Source organism: Monodon monoceros, unplaced genomic scaffold (genome assembly GCF_005190385.1).
Source record: "Monodon monoceros isolate NGI ecotype Baffin Bay Population unplaced genomic scaffold, NGI_Narwhal_1 Super_Scaffold_18, whole genome shotgun sequence".
Lineage (NCBI taxonomy): Eukaryota > Metazoa > Chordata > Mammalia > Artiodactyla > Monodontidae > Monodon > Monodon monoceros.
In genome coordinates, this window is record NW_021703774.1 from 166550072 (window position 1) to 166562123 (window position 12052).

At 55.0% G+C, this 12052-nt stretch overlaps 1 protein-coding gene across 7 annotated transcripts in view; it reads left to right on the forward strand.

The window, feature by feature from the left end:
• Positions 1–10496, forward strand: part of UBR4 (ubiquitin protein ligase E3 component n-recognin 4) — a 125837-nt gene extending 115341 nt beyond the window's left edge. For all 7 annotated transcript variants that reach the window (XM_029227494.1, XM_029227495.1, XM_029227496.1 and 4 more), the window contains 5 exons: positions 814–1008; positions 3261–3485; positions 6740–6830; positions 7525–7687; positions 10100–10496. In XM_029227494.1, coding sequence (XP_029083327.1) covers positions 814–1008; positions 3261–3485; positions 6740–6830; positions 7525–7687; positions 10100–10164 — 739 coding nt within the window. In that variant the 3' untranslated portion in view covers positions 10165–10496. The remainder of the gene's footprint in view (positions 1–813; positions 1009–3260; positions 3486–6739; positions 6831–7524; positions 7688–10099) is intronic.
• The last annotated feature ends 1556 nt before the right edge of the window (positions 10497–12052 follow it).

Consider the following 12052-nt stretch of genomic DNA (forward strand, 5'->3'; position numbering starts at 1 on the left):
CCTTGAGGCCAAAATTTCCCAGAGTTCACTTTTATTTCTCTGAGGTTTAAATAATGAAAATAGCTTGATGGCGTAGGGAATATCGGGCTCCTTTCAAAGCCTCCCTTGTCCTAAAATCCAGAGTAGCGTAGCAAAACCTTCTGTGAGGTCCTCATCAGTTGCAGATGCCTTGTGCAGTGGTGCCCCACCCCAAGTCCTATTGTAAAGCTCGGGGATGAAAAGATACTTACCATAAACCAGGCACTTGGCAGTAATAATGATGAAAGTCAATGCTGGGCAGCATGTCGAACTGCTTACCGGGTGTTGTTATTATACACGTTCTACAGATGAAGAGACTGAGGCACAGACTTAATCAGGGGCAGAGAGAGTCCAGGTGGTTGGTGATGTACATTGACATAGGAAAACCTTTTATTTGGAGGTTGAGGAGATGATTCTTATGGATAGATCACCTTGTCGGTCAGAATGAATAAGTTCTACATTTCTTCTCCCAAAATGCACTTCCTGATGTGGTCACAATATGTCCTATGACATTAGTCCATCAAGAAATGCACCCCCTGCTCCCCCCCCCCCCCCCCCCCAACCGGCACGTTCTCCTCAAAGCTTGGAGAGCATCGCGTTCAGTCACAGCAGAAACAAAAGTGTGCTCTGCTCTTGTCTTCCCCCGAGCCCAGCCCTTGTCCTTGACTCCGCCTTTCATTCTCTATCCGTCTGTGTAACCTTCACAGCCATCAGGCCAAAGGGGGTCTCTGCCTTCCCAGCTGGGTCTTCACCAGGGAGCCTGCTTCCACTTCACCACCTGTTCTCTTCTCCCAGGCACAATACTTACCTCCAGGAGTGCACGGGCCAGCGGGAGCCCACGTACCAGCTCAACATCCACGACATCAAGCTGCTGTTCCTGCGCTTCGCCATGGAGCAGTCCTTCAGCGCGGACACTGGAGGGGGAGGCCGGGAGAGCAACATCCACCTGATCCCGTACATCATCCACACCGTGCTTTACGTCCTGAACACGTCAGTACCGCGCGTCTTGGGGCAGCACTGGCTGACCCACCCCGTGTTCCTCTGCCCGACAAGCTCTCCCGCCTTTTCTGTAGCCGTTCTAGTTAGTTTTAGAACGAATGTCTGGCCCCAGGCAGCCTTTACCGAAGTAGGAACGTCCATCGGCGCCTCTTTGGAATCACACAGAATAAAGAGTACGGTGGCTTCCTCTTCCAAAACTGTCTCATCTACCAGCACGGGCAGCCAAGGGCTGCCTGCTTGGACTGACCTTCAGCCCAGAGGGGAGCAGGAAGCGGGAGAGGCCAGATCATCGAAGCTTCTACTTCAGTGTAGCTGCTACTTGCAAGACTGTTCCCTTGGATGGTGGGGGGGGGGGGCCGGCATGGGTCAGGGCCGCCACACAGCCACTGTCAAAGGCGCACAGGCTGTTCCAGGTGAGCGTTTCACAGCTGGAGGATGTGGCAGGACCAAGGGCCTGGACTTGCTATCCCTGTCTCTTCTTCAGTGAGTGAGGCTTCTGGCAGCTGTGAGCGGGGAGGTGTTGTTGAAGATTATTTGGGAAAGTCAGCTGAGAAGGAAGGTAGCCCAGAAAAAAAAAACAGGCCTGTGCTTCAGGCCTGAGCAGTGCTGATTGCTGGTGTCCATGGGGCCTTTGACAGAGCCGTTGCCTCTTTTTGGCAGCATTGGGGTGGAGGGGGCCGCCCCAGTCTCCGGGGAGCAAAGCAGACCCAGAGAGGCCGCATGATTTGTCCAGCAGAACAGAGCTGGTGGCTTCCGATGTCACTGTGTCTCTGAAATGCCAGACACTCGTAACTCATGCTTAGTTTCCTTAGTTGGGGAGGGAGCAGGCTGTGTCCTGATGGTCTCGGTCAGTTAGAGGCTGAGCCGGAAGCTGCACGAAGAGGCACTGTTTCCCAGCCACAGCCTGCTTCCCTCGCCGGTTCACGCTGGTGTGAGCTTGGTCACGGTGGGCGTGGGGGTGGGGAGCTGGTTGAGCGGGGATTGCTGCCTTTGCTGGGACGTTTGTATGTGAAGGCGAGTATGTCACACACAGCGCGAGCCAGGGCAGAGTGGAGCGGGTCGTGCGATGGCACAAAGCTTCTGATTTCCAGTTCTGGACACTCCAGTCTAGTGTAGCCGCCTGTTCCATCTGTGTTCATCCATGGAGCAGAAGGGTGCCTGGTGTCCCCGTACCATCCTCCCTGCTTTCCCACAGTCCAGTGCCTGGCAGTGCCATGTGCAGACCTGGTAACTTTGATTCAGCTGCTACTAGTGTTGTGTTTTTATTTCCAGGGAACTAGGATGGGGCACCAAGCACTCTTGGCCTGAGAGCACCATCCAGGTCGTAAGGAGAGAGTGTAGCCAGAAATATGTGATAAGGAAGTGGTCTCTCAGTGCCCGTCTAGTGACCTGTCGAAGCTTCATTGCAGGTGGAGAGTCCACGCTGGGAAAGCTCTGGAGCCAGATTGCCTGGGTCAGAGCCCAGTTCCTTCACTCCCCACTGTGTGGCTTTGGGCAGAATATTTACTCTCTCTGTGCTGTAGTTTCCCCTTCTGTAACGTTGGGAGAGTACCCGTCTCATCGGGTTATCGTGAGGATTAAATGAGATAATCCATGGAAAGCTCTTAGAACGGGCTTGGCGTGAAAGTTGATGATTACCATTGTTGCTGCAGTTCAGGCAAAAACGAGAACAAGAAGCAGTGCTCGCCGGGAGGAATCTCTTCTAATGGAGGAGAGAGGACACAGACACATAAAAGAACACACCACGATAGCCTAGGACGGGCACCGGCTGCAAATGCCGTGTGAACAGTTAGCTGTACCGAGACTCGTGGAGTCGGGGAGTGTGGGCTGTGGGCTCAGAGACTCTGGGTTTGCTGACTGGTTTGGTGACTTTGGTTGTGTCACTTCACTCCCCGGGCCTTCAGATACCCTGGTAAAGAGGTGCCGGCTGTCACCTTCCAGAGTTGTCAGGACACGTGGATGGTGGAGTGTTTGTGAATGTGCCGGACACGCGCAGTTGGAATTGTGCGGAGCTGGGCTGGGGGGTGGGGGACGAGGAAGATGCCCCAGAGAAGGACTGGGGCGGGGCTGGGGGTGCCCCGCTTGGAGAGGAGGCGGGAGGGGCGGTGGAGGACGGGGGGGGGGGTTCCGTGAGCCGAGCGCTCAGGAAATGTAAAAGAAGACGGGAGATTGAGCAAGCCTCCTCCCCCTTGCTGCTCGTGCCCTGCTTCTGCCCTGGTTTCATGGTGCTCCTTTTGTTCCAGAACCCGAGCAACTTCCCGAGAGGAGAAGAACCTCCAGGGCTTTCTGGAGCAGCCCAAGGAGAAGTGGGTGGAGAGTGCCTTTGAAGTGGACGGGCCCCACTACTTCACTGTCCTAGCCCTCCACGTCCTGCCCCCCGAGAAGTGGCGAGCCATACGCGTGGAAGTCCTGCGGCGGCTGCTGGTGACCTCTCAGGCCCGGGCAGTGGCTCCAGGGGGCGCCACCAGGTCAGTGCTCACTTCGGGAAGTGCCTGCTTCAGGGAGCTGTCTCCTGGGCCGCCTGTCGCCCGGACTCTGTAACCGCTGTGGGTAAAAGCTGCCCGCGGCGTGCAGGTGCTGAGTGGAGGCGCCTCGCTTGACTCGGTAATGGACCCTGAGCCTTCCCGGCCGGTCACACCAAGAGTCGAGGCCTGACGCCGCCGGGTGCCTGCCCCTCTGGGTCAGGTGTTCAGGCACTAGAAGTGTGGGGCCAGGCTTACCCCTGGGAAGTGTCCTCAGAGAGGAAGCCAGCCAGGCACAGGGTGAGACTTCTCAGGAGAAGGGTTAGGGTCGGCAGGCAGTTGAGACAGGTAGCCAGGTGTTCCGAATCTTGCTGGTCTGCGCATAAACTAGCAAAGCTTCCTGGGGGCTGTGCTCGGGGCTGTTCTTTTCTGGTATTAAAAGCTCCTCTTCTCCCTCCTTGGTCACATTCCTATCCCGTCTGCCCCCGCGTTCCATGAGCCTTCTTTCTTTCTCTGCTGTTGGTGTGGACACCTCCCTAAGAAGGAAGGCATTTCAGGAAGGAAGTGGTCTTTGTTTTCATGACCCCGTGCTGTGATTTGGGTCAGCTGGGAGGTGTCTTGAGGCAAACAACTGCAGACAACAACAGCGAGAAGCCTTTTGCGTCGAGTGCACAGATTGCGCCACCCCGAGGGGACTCCTTGGCGCTACTCTTGGCCCGTCGTGGCCCCGAGCAGTCTGCCTTCCCTGGGCTACAGGGTAGGCTATGAGTTGTTAGCTTGCTTCTGCCCTTGAGGGAAACCTGCTTCACTTTGGGAAGGTCTGTCCTCCTGTGTCTGCTTTCACTAGGATCCGAGGGGACATTTCCAACAAGGGTGCAGGGGAGGAGCTTTTAGGCCCCTGATAATGACAGACCAAGTGGAAGCAGCCTTGGCCTGAATTTGCACACCTGGTGTCTCCACCTCCATCAGCTCTGATTTATCAAGTCGCTAGTGGTAGGCACCTCGTGGCCCGGGGAGACCAGGTTGGAGCTCTGCTGTTGGGTCCAGCCAGTGCCAGCCTCTGCGTAGAGCAGGAGGGGGCCGGTCTTGTTAGATTCCTACCTAGCCCCTGCCCCTATTCCAAACATAGCACTTTCCAGTGTTAACCAAGAGTCTAAAGCATTAATAGTTAACTAGCTGCTGGGAATCAAAAGTTAGATCTGGAAGATGCTAAGTTGTTGATAAGCCAGGCTCGGCCTGTATCCATAGCACGCAAAGTAGCTATTCACTGGGCGCAGGCTCTCGGTGACAGGTGTGAAATCTGAACCCACAGGAGCTGTGTTGCTTTCAGTTAGGAGACTGGAATTCATTACTGTCCCAGGCAGTTAAGGAAAAGCTGATTTGGTCACAGCTTAATTAGGAAATCCAGTGTGAGCTGCACTCATGAGTTGCCATTTCCTCTGTAGCAGTTTAGTCACCTTTACTAATTAACCTGAAATAATTAAGTTGGGCAGGGCCACTCCAGATTCGTGCCACCAATGCGAAGGAGCTGCAAGAAGGAGCAGCCCTGGCGGGGTGTCAGGGTGTGAGCAGGGTGCCCTGGAAGCAGGGTGGCAGAGTGCTGGCCATCAGCACGGTGTGGGACACCCTCCAAGGAGGGACATTTAGAGGGTGACCTCCTGGTGGTTGGGGCAGTGCCACTGGCAGCAGGCTTTGTCCTCAGCCCATTATGGGGTGGGGGGGCAGCAGCAGGTACACAAAAATCTAGGAGTCCGCGCAAGAGAAGTTGCTCTCTTCTGCGGGTTTTACATTCAGGAAAAAAGATTCTTCTGCCAGGAACTTGCAAGTATTTAAGCCTGGGACTTCACTAGGATTCCGTCAGAGCCTTTTCTGTTTCCTTGTCTGCCAGCGCACAGAGTTGCAGAGAAAGAATTCTCATCGTCGTCCACAGGCCCACCTCGCAGTAGTTTTCCCTTTCGGCTGCAGCATGCTCATGCGTGGCGGTCGGGGAGGAGGTGGAGGTGGGCGCTTTGGAGATGTTGGGGGGAGGGAGGGTACAGGTAGCATACCTTAGCGAACAGAATTGTCTCATTTTATTATTTTACTTTACTTTGGTTAATAACTTAAACATTGACTGAGTGTAGGTGTGGTTGGCCTGTCTCATGCCAGGTAGTCCCTTCACTTGAGGCCCATACAGTGTAGTTTTAGCTTCTAAATGAATAACATCTGTGCTTGTCTGATGTTTATGATCCTAGTGTATGTAAACACATGGTGCGTGCATGCACACACATTTTAATACTAAGTTCTGGTCCCTTCGGTATGGGCTCTGTTCCAGGGTGTAGAATCTCCATGACAAGGGTTTATCTAGCCTTTACTTACTACAGATATGAAGGCAGTTTGCAGACAAAACCTCTCCTAGATCTTGGGCTGTAGAAACCAAGTCCTAGCACCGGCATTTCACTCACCGTGCAGAGTGGGTGCTGGTCGTTCTGTACTTCATGGTGGCTCTACCTGCAGTAATCATTCCTCAGAGCAGGAGCGTCTGCTGAGAAGGCGGTGGACGCTGTTGTCAGGGACGGCCCTCCGTGTTCCAAGGGCTTGGCTGCTCTCTAATCCCAGGCTGCGCCACTGGGTTAAGTAGCAGCGATGCTGGTTAGAAACGAAGGGGTGCGGTGAGCTCTGGGGTTCGCCCGGGATTTCGGAGGTGTTGGGCCGGCTGTGGCTCGCATCCGAGACATCACTGTTGCCGACGCCAGGTGCCCACCAGCTTGCTGGTTTTAACATGGCACGCGGTTGGCAGATTACTGTGTGAGACTGCTTTAGGTCTGCTGGCTGCTGGTAAACACTCTCCAGGTGGGAATGTGAAGACTGAAGTAGAACCTTGTTTCCTCCTGCATTTATTAGGTCCCGTCAAGTCCGAGAGCGCGTGAGGGGGCTAAACACAGGGAAACACGGGACTCTGTGGCGACTCTTTAAGGCAGTAGCCTTTTGGCTGCCGTGTTGCAACTTACGTCTCCCTCTTTCCCATTTTCCCTGGCTTAGCAGAGTCGCTACTAAAGATGACTCTGTCATGCAGCGTCTTGTGGTGAATAAACCTCTGGGTCCCAGGGCTTCAGAAGCTCTGACCCATGGCTGCGTTCCTCTGAGAGGATGGCAAGTGGCTGGAGCTGAGTGATGCTCAGTGCCCGTGACTCTTCCCCTGCTCCCAGAATGCTTGGCTCTGTCCTTGGGAGTATCCTCCCGGGGTCTTCACGGACATGGGATTTGGTTTTATTTTCCAGGCTGACAGACAAGGCGGTGAAGGACTACTCTGCTTATCGCTCTTCCCTTCTCTTTTGGGCCCTCGTTGATCTCATTTATAACATGTTTAAGGTAAGGAGGCCGCTGGGAGCGTGGCCGGGTTTGGCAGGGACGTAGACGTCTGTGCTTGTGGCTCTGACCCTGCCTCGGCAGCTGGCTCCTCCACCAGCCGCCCCCGAGAAACAGGCCGACCCGCCGTGGGGAGGGGTTTACCCTCTAGCTCCGACCCCTGCGTGTGTAGACTGCATTTGTAGCCATGACTGCTCCTGTGACCCGGTCTCAGGCTGCTGCAGACCCTCTTCTACAGGCCGCTCTCCCCCCGCTCCACCCCAAGTCACTCTCTGTTTGCTCTCGTCCCCTCTGTTTGGATCAACTCCGTTGCCCTTTGTGAGTGTAACTTTTTCCAGCCCAGTTTATAATAGGGACGCTCCTCTCAGCCTTGAGAGAATCAGAGGGTTTGGGGTGGTTCCTTTCATCATCTAAATGAAACAGCTGAATTAAAGCATGTTGACGAGTCCCTCTTCTTGGGGAAATGCTTGATGGTGGAGGGGATGGGGAGGAAAGAACGCATCGCCTCTCGAAGCTTGTAGGTTCATGTGACGTGTGCTTAGGAGAGGGGCTGTGAGAGGAATGAAGTGAAATTTTGTTGTTCCTGGAAGCAGAACACATCCTCCAGGGAAAAGTTGGATGTGTATGGGAGGGCTCTCTTCCTCCCTGCCTGACCTGAGCGACCCGCCCGGCCTGTGTGTCCTGTTGCTTCTCGTAGAAGGTGCCGACCAGCAACACGGAGGGTGGCTGGTCCTGCTCTCTGGCAGAGTACATCCGCCACAACGACATGCCCATCCACGAAGCTGCCGACAAGGCCCTGAAGGCCTTCCAGGAGGAGTTCATGCCAGTGGAGACCTTCTCAGAGTTCCTCGACGCCGCTGGTCAGTGTCAAGGTTTTTCATCTTTCACAGATCTTAGTGGGGCTGGCCATCGCTTTCATCTTCACACACAGGAAAAAACAGGCGAGAACCAGCCTGTGGGCCACCACCGAGGGGTCTGGGAGAGATGTGTACATACCAGGTCCCTGGTAACAAGATGCGGCCGTGACGTGTGGCTCACTTCACCCCAGGTGCTGTGTTCTCATGCACGCACTTTCCCAGTCTGCAGGGCAGCCCTGTGTGAGGCGGAGCTGTGGTTATCCCCATTTTACAGATGGGGTAACTGAGGCTTTGAAGATTAAACAAGTTCCCAGTGGGGCATAGCTGGAAAATCACTGGAACCCCTTTTGGTTTCCTGGCTTCTTAGGACAGTTCAGAGAACTAACATGGAGCTTACCTGTCTTCCTCCTGCCTTTCGGGGACTGAGACATCTTATGTCACAGCTGCCCCCGGGGAGGTGTGGAAGATTTCAACTCTGATTCTTAAATAGTAAATATCAAAAGAGAGCAAAGACCATCTCTGCTAGTAGGTGCTTTGAAGTGCTGTCACATGAGACATCCTCAGACAGTTCCTCATCCCCCAGCTGGTAAAAATGAAGTCATTGTTCTCTCCTGTGTACAGGTTCGTTATACAACAAATTTGTCATCCTAATTGCAAACACATTAAAATTTGTTTGGATTTCATAACCAAGCATCAGGGACAGCAGGGGGAGGTGACTTGGGCCAGTGCTGGGAAGTCAACCCAGAATTAAAAGTCCCGTGCCCTCTGAGGGTGTGGGCACTGCAGTCCAGGCCCCCATCACCACCGTCCTTTCCAAGGTAGGCTCCCAGAGCCAAAGCAGGGGGAGCCGCACCTGCCTAACTCTTCTGTGAGCTTGTTTCCTTTTCCCTGACGGCAATTCTGTCAAGTGTGAAGAGCAAGAAAAAATCTCCCCAGATCCCCCTATCAAGAGAAGGTCGCCACTAGCATTTTCTAGTCTGTCCTCTGGGCACTGAACCCTCAAACGTTCGGAGTGATGCTCAGTGTGAATTCCTCTTTCTTCCCGGATGGAGCTTCCCCAAAGCTCCAGGCCTTCCTTCCAGTTTGGCCGTTTGTTGCAGTGGCCTCAGTGGAAGCCATGCTGGACGGGCCTTTGCTGGTCTGGTGCCTCCCCTGTTAACCTGTCGGTCAGAGGTTGCCACCACTCACCCCAGTTCCTTTGTTAACTTCACTAGATGCTCCCATGGGTGTCTTTTCAGCCTAGACATTTTATTTTGGCTACACTCCTTGCTTTCTTCAAGAGGTGGCCCCAACTGAGAGCAGGTAGCCTGTGTGTCTGTGTCCTCGGGGCCCAGTGCCTTACCTGTCACCCAGGGGTCTGGTGAATGTCTACAAAGACTGTCAATATGAATGTCAAAGTTCGAGGAAGAGGAGGAAGAGGCAGGCAGGGGAAGGAAGGTATTCACCTCTGTTCAGGGCTTTGCATCAGCCCTGGAGCAGGGAAGAGCGGGGGCAGGTCAGGTGGGAGGCCTCTGCCGCCTTCCACCCGAGCGCAGGCGTTTACGGCATGGCTTTATTGCTTTGTTCAAACTGGTAGGAAATTTCAGAACATCCGACACACCCTACTCAAATGCAAGGACAAAAACACCTTCCAAACCAGCAAGAGCTGATGGGGGCCAGTCTTCCTGCATTAGCCCAGACTTCAGTTTGAGTGTTGCCCCGCCTCGGGGTTAACGACCCCGCGTTGGTCGAGTGAGAGCCCTGCTTGTGAGGGAGGGATGGGCCGCAGGGGACCTGATGCTGATTGAGCGAGCACCTTCTGTGCCCTGGGCACTTTCACATAACTGGCCTCATCTAATCCCCAGGGTGATGTGACAAGGACTTGTCACTGTCCCCATTTGGCAGTGGAGGAAATGGAGCTCCTGAGCTCTGGCAGCTTGCTCCAGGCCCTGGACTAGGGGTTGGGTTCTTTTACCCTACCCTGTTCCTCCCAGCCCTCGAGGGCAGTGGGGTTAGCCTTTGTTTGGCCCCAGGTCCCTCTGAGAATCTGCTGAAGGCTGTAGACACTCTCTCCAGAGGACCCCCCCCCCCCGCCCCCCGCTCCATTGCGCACTGAGTTTCAGTGGACTTACAGGCCCCCGCAGGGTCCATGGACCCGGGTTTAGCACCTCCGCCCTGGGGAGATCGTGAGCTGGCCGCTGCCACTTTAAACGCCTTTAATCCTGCCGCAGCGCCAGGTGTCGGAGCCCAGCTCCCCTCCCAGGACAAGAGTGTTTGCTTGGTGACTGTCTCTGCGGTCATCGCCGGTCTCCCATGAGCAGCTGTGTCCGAGCTTGTGGGAGAGCACAGTGTGTTTCCCGCGTGGACGCAGCCTCCGTGACTCAGGGGCTGGGGGCTGCGAGGGCCGCTGCTAAGCAGCCTCTGCCTGTTCTCCAGGTCTCTTATCAGAAATCACGGATCCGGAGAGCTTCCTGAAGGACCTGTTGGACTCAGTCCCCTGAGCACCACACGAAACGGCGGTCGACAGAGATGGAAGCTAGCCTGCCTCTGTGTTCTCCCCTCCTGTGTGTGATTTCCGCCACGGGTTGCTGCATCGTTGCTCCATCATTGCTCCTCCCTCCTCCCTCCCTCACTTTTCTTGGAGTGGCTTGGGGATTTTAGGCTTCCTGTTTTATCTCGTGTGTGTGGTGCACTAGCTATGAAGTTGTCTGTAACCCAAGCCGTCGAAGGACCTGTACATACCTAGGAGCCACGAGTTGTCCTGGCCAACTGAATACTTGAGTGTGCACATCTTGAGAAATAAACAAATGACTTAATACACATTGAAAAGGAAGGTGTTGCCTGTGCTTGAACCCCTCCTTAGTGACACTGGCCAAATACTTCTCCTTGACTGCACAGCCCTTTCTGGCGTCAGCAGGGAGGCCTGCGTGTATCACATTCGCTGTCTCTTGGCGCCAGATGGAGCCTGTCTGTTTCGGCCAGCAAGTTGGGGCACCGCATTTGACGGCTATGATCTTTCCTGAAACAAACGCCTTGACTTCTCTTAAGTTTTGGCCTTAAGAGCTGGAGCCCAAAGACATGTGACTTTCTAGTCCTCTGCCAAAGGCCGGCTCAGCGCAGTCTTTCTACAGCAGAGGCATTTGACGGTCCCCTGTTAACGTCAAATGGGAAATCCTTTGGCGACTTCTCTTCAGTGTTGCCATGTTGGGAGAGGGCCTGGGGCAGACTTTGAGTGGCTGCCCTTTACTGAGCGCCTTCTCTGAACCAGCATCAATTGCTCAAGGCCACCCAGCCTATAGCTGCCAGAGCTGAGGTTTGCGCCTCCGAAGTCGTGTCCTGAACCACTGTGGCAGCTGCCTCTGGGGGCCTTGAGACCTGCTTCCCCACGTTCATGGGCAGCAGCCCTCTTAGCGAGGCAGCAGGACTCCCACGAGCCTCTCCCCAGATTGTAGGGCAAGGCTCATCCAGACGCGGCCTCGCGGGGAAGAAGAGCTCGATAGTGGCTGTCTCCTTCACTTCCCTGTGAGCCACTCTGCCACCTGCTTTCCCGAGTGACAGTGTCCCCTATCTTGATGTCCAGTTTATGTGGCTCACTCCTCAGGCCAGACCATTTGGGACAGAAGGGGCCTCTAGGTCCCTTTAGAAGACTCCCAGAGCCAGGACTTAGTGTGTCTTCCCCGGAGCCCCTGACCGGGCAGACACAAGCAGGAGTGAGTGTCGTGCTTGGGCTTTAGCCAGAGAAACAAGGGCAATTTGTTGCAAGAGCCCAGCTGGAGGGACTTCCCTGGCGGTCCAGTGGTTAAGGCTTCGCCTTCCAGTGCAGGGGGTGCAGGTTCGATCCTTGGTCAGGGAGCTAAGATCCCACATGCCTCGCAGCCAAAAAACAAAACATAAAACAGAAGCAATATTGTAACAAATTCAATAAAGACTTTAAAAATGGTCCACATTTTTTTTTGCGGTACGCGGGCCTCTCGCTGTCGTGGCCTCTCCCGTCGCGGAGCACAGGCTCCGGACGCGCAGGCTCGGCGGCCATGGCTCACGGGCCCAGCCGCTCCGCGGCATGTGGGATCCTCCCGGACCGGGGCACGAACCCGTGTCCCCTGCATCGGCAGGCGGGCTCTCAACCACTGCGCCACCAGGGAAGCCCACATCAAAAAAATCTTTAAAAAGAAACCCAAAAATCCCAGCTAGAGGCAGGCAGGCCCTGGCAGACGAGAACATGCGTGTGCCGAGTGCATAGGAGTGCACGGTGGTGTGGGTGGGCGACGGGGCTTTCTGAGGGACGGACGGGCTCGAGGGAGGGGGCAGCAGCATCTAAGGGCATCAGGCGCTCACTCCTTTGTTCAGATCCCAGCTCCACCACCCTGGGTGTCTCCACAGTCTCCTCAT